The 17,887-nt window shown below is 43.4% G+C and overlaps 1 protein-coding gene across 1 annotated transcript; it reads left to right on the forward strand.

Moving 5' to 3' along the window:
• The first annotated feature begins 1,938 nt into the window (after window positions 1-1,938).
• Window positions 1,939-13,171, forward strand: LOC120112395 (uncharacterized). Its single transcript, XM_089925668.1, has 3 exons — window positions 1,939-4,683; window positions 5,000-5,334; window positions 8,825-13,171. Exons 1-3 carry the CDS (start codon window positions 2,811-2,813, stop codon window positions 12,941-12,943), a joined length of 6,327 nt encoding a protein of 2,108 aa, XP_089781794.1. The 5' UTR covers window positions 1,939-2,810; the 3' UTR covers window positions 12,944-13,171.
• The last annotated feature ends 4,716 nt before the right edge of the window (window positions 13,172-17,887 follow it).

The raw sequence follows: 17,887 nt of genomic DNA on the forward strand, positions 1-17,887 counted from the left end.
AGGTCCGACTCGGGGTCGGAGTGCTGGGTCATAGGGCAGCTGTAGCTTTCCTGGATACGCGTGCCGATCACGTGGGGCATGGCGGCTCAATTCCCCCATAACAGTACTCATCAGAAAAAAAGCATCGCCAAAGATAAATGATGACCATAAAATATTTCGCTAACAAAATATTTTAATTATTATAAAAAATATATTCATCACTAAATAATAAAGTATTTCGTGGTGATAGTTTCTAATACAAGAAATTGACAATTCCATCGTGATATAATATTTCGTCACCAAAAATTAATCTCTGGTGATGTAAATAAAATTCTCATCAAAGATATTATATATTTGTGATAATATTATTCATCATAAAAAGTAAAAAAAATTGTCAATAAAGGATATTCTTTGTCACTAAAGATTATCTATGGTGAATAAATAAATTCATCATCAAAAAAATTATATTTTGTGATAATATCGTTCATCACAAAAAGTAAGAAAATTTTATCACTAAAAGATTCGATAATTCTTGCGGTTGAAATAAGTTGGATATTTTTCGCACATATATTTTTGTATGATAGAAGAGAAAACTTTTTTATATGATAGAATTATAGTTTATTATATTTATTCAAATTTATTCACATTATAAATATATTATGATAATTTATATTTTAATAATTAGTTATTTTCATATAAAGTTCAATCCTCTTCCTTTTGACAAAAAAGGATTAACTTATTTTATTCTTTGTAATATTTTGAAACTTTTTGTTTAAAATATTTTGAAATATCAGTAATTCACATATTTCAATATTTGTATATATGTTTTAAAGTTCTTTAAAAAGACATAATTCATGATTATTTTTATTCATGGTATAATTAAAAAATAATAATGATATTTAATATAGAAAATGTTTAATACTTTGAATAGTTTAATTTTTAATATATTTTTTAATGATGATAAACTTTGTCACAATATAGTAAGAATTGTTATAAAAATTTTTCTCCATATGAAGAAAATTGGCACGTAATATTTGGTGACACTATTATTTTTCTTATGAAAGCAATCATAGACTATTTTTATATTTTCTAAATAAAATAAGAATATGTGAGAAAAAATTCAAGTCACCAATAGCAAAAATATTTAGTGATTAACATATTTCATCATGAAATTAACTTTTGCCACGATATAGTAAAGGTCGTCAAAAAAAATTTCCTTCATATGGTAGAAATTGGCGCCATAAATTTGGTAAGGTATTTTTCCGACAAAAATAATTTTTATCATGAAAAAAATACTAAACAAAAGTTAATGTCCATAACCAAAGTTATACTTTTATTGACAAAATTTTCTTTATCATCAATTTTTTTATCACTAATATCTCTTTTGTTGTAGTGTTTGGCGTAGCAAGGCAAAACAATTACTGGATGATTCTTGGTCTCGCACACCTTCAATGGGTTGACAACCGGTCGACTAATATTTACATGGTGATATCCCTCTAAGGATGACTATTCATATGTTGATTTTAGGATTCCATGTTGATGCAGCCACATAACAGTGCTACCTATTGTTAGAAGAGATGCCAACGGGTTCGATGGTACAAACAGAATATAAACTCTACACTGGATGGTGTAGGCATCGTGGATATATTGCACACAACTACAAAAGTGTGTTTTGTAACAGCAGCCGTGGATATGGGGCATTAGGATACAGATTCATAATGGCAGCAGAGATGGATTGCTTGTAACTCATAAAAGACAGCTCAGCTCCTTTAGGTTTTGGACGTCCAACCATCGCGGAGTGCAACGCTAGAAGCTCATCAATCCACTTTAACGGGAAGCAGGCGGGGCATTCGGCACCAGGTGGACCCCACCAATACGCAAATAGCTGGTACATTTGCGCTCTCTCCACACGGTATGGGTGGACCCCACTAATACTTATATATGGCTCGTGGCGGGGACTGTAGTAACCGTTCAAACTAACGTGTCGGAGAAATTATCCAGCAGACCGCCATTTTCCAGCTCTATCGTTCTCTCCTAGAGCCCCAAAGGAAAGCGACGCCATGCCACGGTTTTTGAAGAATGCCCATGCCGCTATTGCCGTCCACAAAAGCTCGCGAACTCAGCCCCTATTGGTGTTCTCAGCCCAAGCCCCCAAAATTAATGGCGGCAGAAGCCATCTCTTCTTCTCTCCTTTTGCTTATCATCTTCTCCTTCTCTTCGCTAGCCGCATCCCAAACGACAACAGAGGATGGAGAGAGGCAAATTCTCCTCCGAATCTGGGAGGATTGGGGAAAGCCCTCGCTTCTCAGCGCTTGGAACGACTCCACCTCCACCAACCACTGCAACTGGACCGGAATCGGATGCTCCGCTCATGGCTCTGTCACCAATATCACACTCGTCAACCAAAACATCGGCCAACCGATCCCCGCCACCATCTGCGAGCTGAGAAGTCTCTCCTTTCTCGACCTCAGTTACAACTACATCACCACCTCCTTTCCCACGTTCCTCTACAACTGCTCTAACCTCTTGCACCTCGACCTATCCTGGAACCACTTCGTCGGTGTGATCCCTCCGATATCTACCGTCTCTCACCCGGTCTCACTGACCTCATCCTCTCACGCAATAACTTCACCGGAGACATTCCTCCCTCCATCGGCCGGCTCCAGGCGATCAAGAATCTTGCTCTCGATGAGAACCTCTTCAATGTGTCCTTCCCAACTAAGCTCGGCAACCTCTCAAACCTCCAAACCCTCTGGCTTGCATATAATCCCTTCGCTCCGGCAGCGATCCCCTCCACTTTCCGCAATTTGACACAGCTGAGCGACCTGTGGATGAGCTACACTAATTTGAAGGGCCAGATCCCTGAATTCATCTGGAGTCTAAATAAGCTGCAGTCCCTTCGTTTATCTGAAAACGATCTAACTGGAGAGATCAACATCGACGGACCAATTGGCGCCTTGGGGTTGGAAGTGATCATCGTCGCGGTGAATCAATTAAGTGGATCCATCCCGGAGGAATTTGGCAAGCTTCAGAACCTCTCGTTCCTTTTTATGCCCGGCAACTGGCTTTCCGGCGAGATTCCAGCGAGCATCGGCCTCCTCCCGGCGCTGGCCTATCTCTGGCTCTTCAACAACAACCTGACCGGGGTCCTACCACCAGATTTGGGGAAATATTCCCCGCTGCAGGACGTTGACGTCAGGGATAACATGATCTCTGGCTCGCTGCCAGAGTATCTCTGCGCCAATGGATCCCTGACCTCGATCGCCGTTTCTAACAATAACCTCACCGGCAACGTGCCAGCGTCTCTCGACAACTGCTCCACCCTGACCTACATCTATATGCAAAGCAACAGATTCTCGGGCGACTTCCCCAGTAAGATCTGGTCGGCGGTGAACCTCACGGTGGTGATCATGAATGATAACGCCCTCTCCGGCACCCTACCGGACAAATTGCCATCAGAACTTTTTTCGCTAAACATCGAGAACAACCAATTCTCCGGCAACATTCCGTCAATGGCCAAAAGTCTGCAGGGCCTTTTAGCGAGCAACAACTTATTATCTGGCGAGATTCGAGCTGTATTGACTGGAGTCTCCGAACTCTCGATGCTACGTCTTGGAGAGAACCTAATCTCTGGCCATATCCCACCGGGGATATCAGAGTTGAAATTTTTGAGTGTTCTCAATCTCAGCAGCAACCATCTTGTCGGCGAGATCCCTGCTGCAATTGGGTCCTTACGGGAACTCACCTCACTCGACCTATCGATTAACCAACTGTCCGACTCAATTCCGCCAGCGATCGGAGACCTCCACCTCAACACGCTCAACCTCGCATCCAACCGGCTCTCCGGCGAGATCCCGATCTCATTACAAACGGTAGCCTACAAGCGAAGCTTCCTCTCGAACCCCAGCCTCTGCACTTCCAGTGATCTCGTAAACGTCCCCGTCTGCAAACATGGTTTGCCATGGATGTTGCGTATAATCCTCATCGTTCTCGCTTCACTCGTCTCCTTGATGGCAACCGTCTTCGCAGTCTTCAGACGAAGACACCGTCATGGGAGAAGCGATGATAGAAATTTATCCACGTGGAAGATGATGTCTTTCTATCCGTTAGATTTTATTGAGTCCACCATCCTGAGTGGGCTCACGGAAGACAACCTTATCGGGAGTGGTGGGGGTGGGAAAGTATATCGGATTGTGCTGGAGGACCACGCCGCACAGATCGTGGCCGTTAAAAAGATCTGGAACACCAGGAAGCTTGATTCCCTACTGGAGAAGGAGTTCCAAGCCGAGGTCCAAATCCTAGGCAACATCAGGCATGCGAATATTGTTAAACTACTCTGCTGCCTCTGGAGCTTCGACACGAACCTGCTAGTATACGAGTACATGGAGAACGGGAGCATGGAGCTGTGGCTTCACAAGAAGTGGAGGGTGGGGGAGCAAACCGAAGAGAAGAACTCTGATCACGTACCTTTAGTTTGGTCGACCAGGTTGCGGATTGCTATTGATGTGGCACAAGGGTTATGCTACATGCACCATGGTTGCTCCCCACCGATCGTGCACCGAGATGTGAAGTCCAGTAACATATTATTAGACTCGGAATTTAGAGCCAAGATCGCCGATTTTGGTCTGGCTCGAATGCTCGTCAAGCCTGGAGAGCCCAATACGGTGTCGGCTGTGGCGGGGACATTCGGCTACATGGCTCCAGGTGAGTCATTTTGTCATTTGTTCATATTTTTAATATAAGCTACAATCAAGGTAGTATTCTTATGAATATTAATCCGGTTATTATTCAGATCTCCTTTGAGTTAGGAGAGAGTTAGCAATTAACTACTTCAATTTAGAGGACTTGTCTTGGCTATCGAAGTTGAAACACCAATGTCCAGGTGCTGCTACAGTGGCCGCACCTAAACCTCACACTTGCATGCACTTCAATTGTATCTATCGCTTCCCAATAAATACTTTATTTTGTTGCTTTAGTGCAATATTACTGTATATTTGATGTGTTATTACTTGATTTCCAGAATGCGCATACTCGAGAAAAGTAAATGAGATGATGGATGTGTACAGCTTTGGAGTGATTCTTTTGGAACTAACCACCGGAAGGAAAGCAAGGGATGGTGGAGAGTATGATAATCTAGCAGGATGGGCTTGGCGCTGCTTACAGGAGGATAATAACAAGGTAATTGATGCTATAGATCAGAATATCAAGGAACCGACAGATATAAAGGAGATTGCACTTGTCTTTAAATTAGGAGTCATGTGCACTAGCCCATTGCCTTCTTCAAGACCTATAATGAAGGATGTACTACAAATCTTATTACGATGTCAACAAGCTTCTGCAAATGTTACCATCGTGTGAATGAAAAGATGGTATTGGAGAGCTTCTACTACGACAGCTGGTTGCGAGCATATCATCTTGACCAACCGCAGGTTATCGTACCCATGAACAGCTCTTCCATATATATATATATATATATATATATATATATATATATATATATATATATATATATATATATATATATATATACTGACATGGCAGCGTGTGATGGAAGCATGTTATAAGCACGCTATTCTCCATGCAAATTATGTCCCCTCATAAAATAGGAGAGGTTCCAACTCTCTCCATTTTCTATATCAAAAAAAATATTTTTTAAGGTATCCAAAACATTTATATTTGACTTCTCTCATCAGACTAGTATAATTTCTCTTCTCTGATTTTGGGATCATTGATGGTACATATTTTGCATCAAAGAGGGCCGAGCGTGATCGTATGGATGACACATTGATGGCATAATAGGCAATAGCCATCCATTTTCAAGATAGGCGATGTATTGTCTATCTAAACATGCATAACTTTTTACGGTGCAAAATACACACCATAGAAAATTCCTGCTCAGAATGGAGGAGGTATTTAGGTGGGAGGAAAAGTGTACGTATGGTGCTACAGTATCCTGATAGGGTGATTATGGTTGTTAAAAGGATCCGGAGCTGCTTGCATCTAGAGATCACACCGCACTTATTCATGCACTTCAAGTGCTTCTACGTTTTCAAAAATTTGATGAGAAATGTGTTTCTGTTTTTCGTTTTTTTCTCTTTAGGCGAAGTGATTGGGGGGTTGAACTCAACTAAATTTTATTTCAACGTTAGTGCTTCATGTTTTTATCACTCTAGTTTAGTACATTACTTGGTAGCATTCGTGTATGTTTTTGTGCCGCTACTTGGTCTGCATGATGAGCTAAAGAAAACTAAATGAGAAAATGGACATGTACAGCTATGAATTGGTTCTTCTACGTACTAGAGACCTTAGATAACAAATCCAAGGATCCAACATACTTGAAGATATTGTGAAATGCTAGGCATATCTAGAATTCCTTATAAAACTTTGTTAGGAACTGGTCAACTATATTGTGAAAACTGTATCTTATGATTAACTAGGTTCACCCTAATTCAACCAATTGGTATGAATTTGAAGCAGTAGGAAAGCCCACAAAAGGCTTTATGTCAAACCAATTGCACATTGCATGAAGACAACAATAACAATTAGCAAATTACAATGGACAAATGCCACTGAAAAAGCAAACAACATGCGACGGCGCATCCTACCTAAAAGACAATGTCAAACAAACGTGACAGATCACACAATTGAATGAAAAGGGCGACTCTAAAAGGGCCACTTCTTTTTTCTTTTCCTTTCTTTTTTTCAGAAACATGGTGGCTGAGAACAAAAATGCTGCACAAAATACATCAATAAGTAAATGAAAGGCACTTTTATGTTGATAAGGGAGGAGGGACAAAAGCCCCCACCATTGCTCCAAGATATTTGGGCAAGGTTGAGGGACGGAGGGCCTTCCAGGCCAAGCATTTTTTTCGAGAAGCCAATAGAGTTGCGGATTGGGTAGCTACTTTTATGCCAGTCATTCCGGTAGTACCTTATGAGCTGGAGATGAGAAGTTGTCCTGGGCATTCCGAGGCATTTTATTTTCCGACTTTATTGGGTGCATCCGTACTTGTCAAGTATGATCTACCCTCTTTAAGGCAAAATAAAAAAAAAACAACCAACCCTTTGTCAAGCAAATAAAAAGATGCAAGATAAAGACGGTAAATATAACCTAATAGGATGTTTTCCTCGATACAAAAGCAATCAAAGACAAACCCAGAATCAGAGAACACAAGAGGCAATGGAAAGGCAGTTTTTTCTAGATTTCAGCTTCATCAATCAGCAAACAAGACCATAAATATTTCTAATACTCACGCATTTCTCACACAAATAATTCACTCAATTTTCAGGCAAAAGGGCCACAGCCACGAGATGGTTCTATATCTGCCGCTCAAACACGGACATCAACATAATTCTGAAAACCTAACATCTCTCAAGATCCGAAAACTTCCAAAAGAAAGAGCCTTTCCATGATAGGATTATGCTTCTAGACTTATTCCACGACATCCAGAATCCCGTTCTTTTTTTTTTACTTCTTCGCCTCATACTCAACCGTTGGGCACTTCAAACAAAGATCCATCAACCCGCAGATTCAACTACTAAAACTATGAGATGAGAATAATAGTAACAGTAGCAATAATAATAATAATAATAATTGTTAGCTGTATGATTTGTCTTGTCCTATAGCTATATAGGAGTGTGACTTGTCTTGTCTTGTAGCTAAATAGTAGCTGTATCTTAGCTGTACCTTACTTGTACACAGCCACCCTCCTCTATAAAAGAGAGGGCTATGACACTGTTCTGAGAATGAAGAAATATACAAGCATATGCTTTTCTTCCTTGTTTCTCTATCCTCTTCATCTCTCTCTCAACTTGGTATCAGAGCCTCACCTTCTCTAGCTCTACGAGAGCCTCTTTCCCTCTCCCCTCTTCTCCAGTCTTCTTCTCCCATCATTCTTCTTTTCGAGCTAACGGCCGGCGGTTAGCTGAGGTTCTTCCATTGTCCCGAGAGTCTCCTTCTTCCATCTCACTTCTCTTCGAGCTAGCGGCCGGCGGCAACGAGAGGTCCTTTCGGCAGCGGCTCTCTCTCGATCTCTTTCAAGAAGCTTGTCTCGGTCTCCGGCGGCGGTGTAGGAGACCGGAGAAGAGGATTGTCCTCAGACTGGAGAAGAGGATTGTCCTCTGACCGGAGAAGAGGATTGTCCTCTGTTTCTCCGCCGCTGTGACCCACATCCAACCTGCCGTGGATTTCTTCTCCGCTGCTGTCACCCACATCGAGCCTGCCCGCCGGAGCTCGGAGTGGACCTGAGAAGAAGGAGGAGCCCGCCTGTCCGTCCGCTGTCAGGTGCCGGCTTTGGGTTTCTCTTCTCCGGCTTTGGGTTTTTTCTTGTTGTCCCGCGCCGCGTTCCCGGCCAACTCCAGAACCTCGGCGGCGAGGTACTCGAGGACGGTGGCGAGGTACTCGAGGACGGCGGCGAGGTAGACGGGCGCGCCGGTGCCGACGCGCTGGGAGTAGCGGCCTTTCTTGAGGTAACGACCGATCCGGCCGACCGGGAACTGGAGGCCGGCCTTGACCGACCGGGATACCGGCTTCTTCTTTGGGCCTCCGCCCTTCCGGCCGCCTCCGCCCTTCCGGCTTCTTTTCTCTTCTCCGCTGTCAGGTAAAATACCCTATTCTCCGCTTTGGGTTTCTCTTCAACCTCCTCTCCGCCTTGGTTTCCTTCATCTCTGTGGCACAAAAGCAGAGGAGCTCTCTCTGAAGTCTGGTGAAAGAAGTGTGACAAGGGAGGTTGAAAGTTGAAAGCAGCGTAAGGGTTTGGTCACCTGTCATCTGGGCAGCTAGCTAAAGCTACAGAGACGTGACACAAAAAAAAAAAAAAAAAAAAAAAAGAAGAAGAAGAAGTAGATTTCATTCATGGCCTTGTCAACTGATGTTACACGCCCTATTGAGGTCATACTGAATGGGACCAATTATAGCATTTGGTCCCAACAGATGTCTGTTTTTCTTATTGGGCGCAGATTATGGAGATTTGTCACCGGAGACAGGAAGGCTCCTACACAGGGTCTTACAGAGTCTGATGCTGATTTTGAAGAACGACGAGAGGAGTGGGAGAGTACACACTGTAAGATATTATCTTGGTTTATTAATACATCTGCGCCTTCCATTCAAACTCTTCTTCCAAAATTTCGAAATGCCAAGCTTGCATGGGAATTTCTGGCAAATCGTTACAATTGTTCAAGTGACTTGGCTCTTCAGTTCCAGCTGGAGTCTAGGATTCACCAGTTGCGTCAAGCATCTGGTCAATCCATTCTTGATTTCCATTCACAGATCAGCAGTCTCTGGGATCAACTTTCCCAGGCTGATCCTAATTTTACAGATGAGGACTCTGCTAAGAAATTTCAAGAATATAGAGATCGTCGGCAATTTATTCAGCTTATGATGGGCATTCGCGACGAATTTGAGACTACCAGGGCTTCCCTACTTCATCGATCTCCTCGACCGACTGTGGAGGTCGCCCTCACTGAACTCATTTCAGAGGAAACTCGTCAGACTACTCGTCGAGGCATCTCTACTGATATGGTTATGGCCACATCAGCTGGTATTTTACCTACCCCCCTTATCTCCTCTGCTTCTGTTCCAGTTGCTGCAGCTATCTCTTCAAAGTCAGACAAAGGAAAAACTAGTAAATTTCAGAAACAGTGTTTCTATTGTGGCAAAATAGGCCATAAGATCTCAGAGTGTAGGAAGAAACAAGCTGAGGAGACGAAGACAGCTCAGAAAGCCCAGACGATCTCATCACACCGTTTTGCGGCCGTTGCTTCTACTGATTCGTCTGGTTCTGCATCCTCTTCTTCTATACCCACTTCATCCCTTACTACAGCTGATATTGAGGCAATAGTTCATCAGGTTCTATCTCGCACTGCCCTCTCTACCATCTCAGGTAAACCCTCCTCCTGGTTTATTGACTCCGCCTGCTGCAATCACATGACCTCTGATTCATCCCTAATTTCCTTGAGCACAAACCTAAACTCTGTTCCTGTTATTTACACTGCTAACGGCTCTCATATGGATGTAAGCCACGTAGGTTCTGTCTCTACTCCTATTCTGTCTTTACCTAATACATATCTTGTTCCGAAATTATCTTTCAACTTACTGTCTGTTGGTCAACTTGTGGAACATGGCCTTAAAGTAACTTTTACTGATAGAGGTTGTGATGTGCAGGATCAGAAGACGGGTCAGCTCGTTGGGACCGGGCGTAAAGTTGGCCGTTTGTTTGAGCTCATATCACTACATGTTCCTAACTCTAGTCTTATCCCATCAATCGCTGCTGTATCCTCTAGTCTCTGGCATTCTCGGTTAGGACATGCTTCTCCGTCTCGTGTTCAGTTTTTAGCTTCAAATGGTCATTTAGGAAAAGTTAATTTTGAATCTTTTGATTGCGTCTCTTGTCAATTAGGAAAACAAAATGCCTTACCTTTTAATAAAAGTATTTCTTTTTCTACTGCACCTTTTGACTTGATACACTCTGATGTTTGGGGACCTGCTCCTGTTACCACTAAGGGAGGATCAAAATATTTTGTGATATTTATTGATGACTACTCACGGTATACATGGCTCTATCTTTTACGTGATCGTTCTGAATTGCTTGATATTTTTCGTGATTTTCAGCAGATGGTTAAAACTCAGTTTGGTCGGCCCATAAAAATTCTTCGTAGCGACAATGCCATGGAATATACCTCTACCTCATTTATGGAAGCACTTAAACAAGATGGAACATTATCTCATCGTTCTTGCCCTTATACTTCTCAGCAAAATGGTCGTGCCGAACGAAAACATCGGCATATCTTAGATATTGTCAGGTCCTTTCTTCTTTCTGCGGCATTACCTGAATCTTTTTGGGGAGAGGCTGCTCTTACAGCAGCCTATACCATCAATCGGGTACCCTCTCCTATCATCTCAAACAAATCACCATATGAAGTTCTTTATAAAAAAATTCCTGATTACTCTTTCCTAAAAGTATTTGGTTGTGCTTGCTTCGTTCTACTTCCTTCACATGAACATACTAAACTTGGACCACGATCACGTCTTTGCTGTTTCCTTGGTTATGGCATCGAACATAAAGGTTATCGTTGTTATGACCCCATAGCCAAACGACTTCGTATATCTCGACATGTCCACTTTTGGGAACACAAAATGTTTACCAGCATATCTCCTCTTTTCACAGGTTCTCCTCAATATTCCCCAATCTTCAACAATCCTCCTATTGATTTCTTTCCAGATTCCTCTTCTGTTGCAGGTGATGAGAGCTCATCAAGAGACCGTTTCATGCCCGACTCCACCGAAGCTGGATCGTCCACTGATCCCATCAGCACAACTGGATCATCCGAGCCCGAACCCCTCCCTAGTACTACCCTCCGTCGCTCTGGTCGGGTACGATCCACTCCATCTCATCTAAATGACTATCATTGCTTTTTTACTCTTGCTACCCTCTATGAGCCTCGTAACTACCGCGAGGCCAGCTCTAATCCTCTTTGGCAGAAGGCTATGTCCGATGAACTTCAAGCACTCCATGCCACTCATACATGGGATCTGACTGACCTACCTCCTGGAAAGACTACAGTGGGATGCAAGTGGGTATACAAGATCAAGACGCATGCTGATGGTTCAGTAGAACGCTACAAGGCTCGTTTGGTGGCTCGAGGATTCACTCAAGAGTATGGTATTGACTATGAAGAGACTTTTGCCCCGGTAGCACGTCTTACCACTTTTCGTTCTTTACTTGCAGTTGCAGCTGTCAAGCGGTGGAGGATGCATCAGATGGATGTTAAAAACGCCTTCCTCAATGGTGATTTAGCTGAGGAAGTTTATCTACAGCCTCCTCCAGGTCTTGCTCATCCTCCTGGAAAGGTTTGTCGCCTCCGAAAGGCGCTTTATGGTCTTAAGCAGTCTCCTCGCGCTTGGTTCTCCAAGTTTAGTTCAGTTCTTACTCAGCAAGGTTTCACTCCTAGTGCATATGATTCTGCACTGTTTCTTCGCCGATCTGAGGCCGGTACTGTTCTTCTCTTGTTATATGTGGATGATATGGTTATTACCGGAGATGACATCTCAGGGATTCATGCACTTCAAAAATTTCTTGGACGACAGTTTGAGATGAAGGATTTAGGATCCCTTAGCTACTTTCTTGGTCTCGAGGTGACATCCAGCTCAGATGGCTACTACCTTTCCCAGGCTAAGTATGCTTCTGAGCTGATCTCTCGTGCTGGGTTGACAGATAGCAAGACTGTGGAAAGTCCTCTGGAAATGAATGTTAAGCTTCTTCCCACTGATGGCGAACCATTAACAGATGCGACTTTGTATCGACAGTTGGTTGGTAGTCTTATCTATCTGACTGTTACACGCCCAGATATCTCTTATGCAGTCACATTGGTCAGTCAGTTTATGCATGCACCGCGTTCTACACACTATGCAGCAGTCTTACGTATTCTCCGGTATATTAAGGGTACATTGTTCCACGGTCTTTTATTCTCAGCCCACTCTACCTTGGATCTTCAAGCCTATTCTGATGCTGATTGGGCTGGAGACCCTACAGATCGTCGTTCTACCACCGGCTATTGTTTCTTGCTTGGTTCTTCTCTCATTTCTTGGAAAAGTAAGAAACAAACGGTTGTATCTCGCTCCAGTACAGAGGCTGAGTATCGTGCATTGGCAGATACTACTTCTGAATTCATCTGGCTTCGATGGCTCCTCCATGATATGGGTATTCCTCTGACTAGTGGTTCCTCTCTCAATTGTGATAATATAAGTGCGATGCAAATTGCTCATAATGATGTGTTTCATGAGCGAACAAAGCATATTGAGATAGATTGCCACTTCATACGGCATCATATCAAGCAAGGCACTCTTCAGTTGATACATGTTGCTTCTGCAGATCAGCTCGCTGATATTTTTACGAAGGCTCATCTACCAGGGCGTCATCGGAATTTGGTTCACAAACTCAAGTTAGCATCTTCGTTACCATCTTGAGTTTGAGGGAGGATGTTAGCTGTATGATTTGTCTTGTCCTATAGCTATATAGGAGTGTGACTTGTCTTGTCTTGTAGCTGTATAGTAGCTGTATCTTAGCTGTACCTTACTTGTACACAGCCACCCTCCTCTATAAAAGAGAGGGCTATGACACTGTTCTGAGAATGAAGAAATATACAAGCATATGCTTTTCTTCCTTGTTTCTCTATCCTCTTCATCTCTCTCTCAACAATAATAATAATAATTGTTGCTGTTCCACCATTATTCAAATAGTTTCCCCTTCTATGCTATTGACTATGGTGTGACTTATGATTTTTCAGGGTGTTCCGTCTAGAAAGCTATATGGAGGTGTTCCAAAGATGTACATTTCTTTTGATAGTGCGCCGACCATTGCTTCATCTGGTATCCCACTTTACGATGGCTGCCATGTTAACCAACTCTATGCTTGCCATTTGCTTCCACTTTACTTGTAAATCAGAAAGAAATCAGGCGCCTAAAGTTCGGATGGGAATGATCGTAAGCATGCATGAAATCCTTGAGTTCAATCTAGTTAAAAGCCTTTGTGAGATGGGGCCATACAAGGGACTAACTATTTTCTCCCACCAGCCACCATCCCCACACACAACAGCTTTTTTTAGGAGAAAAGGGATGTAGAAACTGTGAAATATCAAGTAGGCAAAGTTGGTGAAGTTGACTTGTTTGTGGCCTAATAGATTTCATCATCGTCCTATAAAGTTGGTGTCTGGGGGACCATGTCAAAAGCCTTCATAACATTTCCACCTTCCTTCTCGCAACTATGTAAGGGGCCGTATGCCTCAAGTCACTCTCACAACTAGCTTCCTAGGAACCATAGCTAAAATTATAAACTTAACCATGTCAAAACTCAAACCTTTTATAATCCTCTTCTTAATCTTTTTCTCCTTCGCAGGGCAGAGTGAAAGCACTGAGGATGGATTTAATCCCAGATTCCTAGCAGACAGGGGCGGCCCAAGCCTTAGGCGACCTAGGCGGTCGCCCAAGGACCCGGCTCGAGAGAAGGCCCCGCAGCCCCGCGCGACGGCCTCGTAGGCTACTAGGCTCCTAGCCTTTCAGCTCGGCCTCCCGCTCCTAGCTAGCTACAGTGTCACTGTCTGTAGAGTAGAGGCAAGGCCGCAGGAGCCAACGGCTACCTCGACAAGACGCGGGTGCTCCACTCCCATCGGCCATCGCCCATCATTCCTCTCTGGCTCTCTTTAAAATCCTCATCGTCTCCACTTCTCCTCCACTCCTCAGTCCTCAATCCTCTTCTGTTCTGTACTTCTGTAACTCTGTTCGACTGGGTCTCTGGCTCTCTTTAAAATCCTCATCGTGCTCCCGCGCCTCCGCTAGTCCGCCTCCCAGTCCCCGCCTCCCCGGGCCCCGGCATCCCGCCTCCCCGGCATCCAGGCGGTCCCACCGCCCGCGACCTCCTCGGCTCCTCGCCTCCCTCCCGGGCCCCCGGCTCCCGTGAGGCCGTGTCGCCGTGACCCCGTCGGCCCGTCCGGCTCAATCCAGCGAGCCGGCGAGGTCGTCTCCTCCACGGCTCCGCCTGAGCGCCTCCCAGTCCCCGGCAGCATCCCGGCGATCCTGCGAGGCTACGACCTCCTCGCCTCCCTCCCGGGCCTCCGGCCCCGGCTCCCGCCTCCCGTGACCAGTGAGGCAGAGGCAGTGCCGCAGGCCGCAGGCCGCAGGCCGCAGCCCGCAGGCCGCAGTGACCTCCACCGCTCCACGGCTCCACCTCCTTGCCAGTCGCCTCCCTCCCCGGCCCCGGCTCCTGTGACCATGTCTGGCCGTCACTCCCGTCTCCCGTGAGCTGTGACCTCCTTCGCTCCTCGCTCGCCCCCGGCCCCGGCTCCCGTGAGGCGTGAGGCCGTGACGGCAGACGGCGTGAGGCTCCCTCCCCGGCCCCGGCTCCCGTAGTCCCGTGAGGCCGTGACCCCGGCGGGCCCGTCCGTCCCCTCAGTCCCTCCCTCACGTCTGACGGTCTGACTTCTGAGACTGAGCCTGTCACTGTTGTCAGTCTGACACTGTGACGGTGACTCAGTGGGCATACACAGTGTGATTCTTCTAATCCCCTTTTGATTGTTATTCTTCTAATCCCCTTTTAATTATATTTTCAAATTTCAACATCCAGCGTTTAATTCCCCTAATTTTGTTGCAATTTCTATAATTTTGTTACAATTTTTCACTTCTATTTTATACTTATTAAAAATTTATTATTATTATTATTATTATTTTAAAAAAGGCCTCATTTAGTGAGTTCGTCCTAGGCCCCCAAATGTATTGGGCCGCCCCTGCTAGCAGACAAGGTACTTTGGGTGGTCTTTTCTATGTTGTCAAAAAATGTTATGATGTGCATGCTGTGTCGCTTAATTGGATACCAGTTAAAGGCCAATATCCACATTCTAGTGCACCATAAACGCGCACGACTTCTTATTGTGCAACCGCAAATGATCTCTGCTGACAAGAATAGGCTAATATGGACTTCTTTGGGGACGGGAATCAGGGATAATGAATGCTCTTTTCATCCCCTCGTAGTTGGTGAAGCGAAAAGAGCCTGCAGTTTTTTTTGGTAAAACTGGTGTGTGTTTGCAAGGTTGACATGAATAAAACTCAAAAATAAATCAAAATATATAAAAAAAATTGCTTTCTGTGAAGTTTTTCGTTTTGTTATTCTGTTTTCCACCCAAAAATTGAATCTGAGATGAATGCTGAAAATATAACTTTCCCAAGACTTCTCTTTCTCATGAAATGGGAGAATACAACATGCACTTGTCATTGGATTTAAAGCATTCTTCAATTTATTGTAGTATGTTGTGGAATCTTATTTGTATCCATGTATTCATATTTATCCTCAAAAAACACAACCAAAACCAAAACAAAGTAAGTTCAGAATTGTTGCTTTCTGATATAACGTAAGAATGAGGTATAGACTGTTGAAGAGTTTGATCATTCAGGAAGAATTTTGTAATACTAGCGGAAATAACAGTCTCATGCATTGTGATTTACTCACAATTAGTGATTTACTTATTTCTTCAGGCCCAGGTTCATGCAAGAAAGTTCTTGATGGATATCTCTCTGAATTATGATTAGGCAGGACCGAACCCCAGGCATGACCCAAGGAAAGAAAGGCCTGGGAGAAACCTCTGACTCGCTCAACAACCAACCCATCAAACGATTCAAACCCACTCTTACTTCCCTACCCATGGTCGCCACCCTGTAGTCTATCATCAAGAAAGGTCAATCCTTACGATATCATCCCCAGCCTCACAGCTCTACCTGTAATCCTTACGATACAATCCTTTCCATGTGCTATTCTATTGCTAGTGATGAAATGGTGCCATGTTTATGTAAGTTCTCTCTCTCTCTCTCTCTCTCTCTCTCTCTCTCTCTCTCTCTCTCTTTCTCATTCTCTCTCCCTCTCTCCCATGTGTGCATGTGTAGGCACGCATGCATGTATGTGAGTATACGTGCATGTGTAGGCACGCATGCATGTATGTAAGCATACGTGTATGTGAACTGGCACGCAAGCCATTCAAGTGCATGTATGTTTCTATGGGTATGGCACTAGCATTGCAAGAGAATAAGGTCAACTATGTTGACTTTACCATAAACTTGGGAGGAATAGACGTTGATGTATCCATGTTTCAATTTTAAGCACAGAACATTCATTTCAAGTCCATAATAACAAATGCGCTTTTTGCTTAAGAAAACATCTTTCATTAATCTTGATCAATTTCAACCTGATCTTGGTTTGGATGCCCAACAATGAGCTTCCACACAACTAGTAAGCATAGAGAAGGGGAAGGATGGAGTTGTTACATGAAGTAAAAAGTTTATTTATAGGTCTTACATTCTTCAAAATCTTGGTTTAATGGAAGTGCTTCTTGAAAAAATTATTTTGTTTTTTTCCTCAAAAATAATTAAGGTGGAGAAAATGACAGCCCTACCTTGATGTTTTCCTGTACTTTTTTTCTTTGCCTTCTTCATCCACGATGCTCCCACGATGCTCCCATCCATCTGGAAGTTATGACGTGGATTCAAAAGTTGGGAGGCTTTTTTTTTTACATTAATTTAGTCCACAACTTTATAAAAGATATTGGCCAGACTCATCCTTTGACAAGAATGATATTGAATACATCCTCCTCCTCATCCTTTGACAAGAATGATATTGAATACATCCTCCTCCTCTCTAAATCCTGCTGCCATTCTTTTCGTCTCCCATCTCCATCTAACTTGTTCTATACCTAGGTCTCACATACTCTAACCATCTCCTCCTCTTTGAACTTTACCTCTATTCTCATCTCTTCTCTCCATCGAACCTGATCTCAAGCCTCGCCCGCTCCTACCATCTCCTCCTCCTTTGTAAACCTCATCATCTCTCCTATCTATATAAACCGCTTTTGACAAAAGTATTTTAGTTCTACGCGTGACCAACGCATGATAAAATCTTCTGAGTCCAAATAAATAAACATAAATAGCGAGGCCATATGGAATCACTTAACTAATTAAAATGTCATGTTAAAATTTGTTAAACTCGAAAGATATTTAATAAAATTGTTCTCAAGTTGAGGGTGTCTAAATGATTTTATTAATGGATATCTAAAAATCCATTCCTTGAAACTGGCAGTAGGCACCACCCAGTGGCAATTGAGTAATTTTAGGCACATAGTAGCGACGTCATGGTAATTAAGCGGTGCAGATGGACACTTTAATCCTTTCCTATTTCATTTAACGGGCAAAAAGAAAGCAAAAGAAAAAGGAAATTCGAACCCAGCGCACAAGTAAAGAACCTAAAGCTTCCAAAATCCACAAATAATTAATTAAAATAGAAATTTATATGTATCTTTTTTTATTAAGTCTCGTTCCGGTAAATTTCTTATTTTTTTTGGTAAAAAGGATAAATTTCTTAAGTTTTTTGAAATA

This window comes from Phoenix dactylifera, chromosome 9 (genome assembly GCF_051530095.1).
Source record: "Phoenix dactylifera cultivar Ajwa chromosome 9, Ajwa_hap1_PhDact_Kaust_v1.1, whole genome shotgun sequence".
In the NCBI taxonomy this organism is placed as follows: domain Eukaryota; kingdom Viridiplantae; phylum Streptophyta; class Magnoliopsida; order Arecales; family Arecaceae; genus Phoenix; species Phoenix dactylifera.

What these genes read in the sequence shown, in the direction of transcription:
- LOC120112395 (XM_089925668.1), top strand. Translation starts at nt 2,811, where the DNA reads ATGAGCTACACTAATTTGAAGGGCCAGATCCCTGAATTCATCTGGAGT. An exon ending in ATTCGGCTACATGGCTCCAG is followed by an intron (nt 4,684 to 4,999) that starts GTGAGTCATTTT and finishes CTTGATTTCCAG; the next exon opens with AATGCGCATACTCGAGAAAA. An exon ending in CTGCAAATGTTACCATCGTG is followed by an intron (nt 5,335 to 8,824) that starts TGAATGAAAAGA and finishes AAGAAGAAGTAG; the next exon opens with ATTTCATTCATGGCCTTGTC.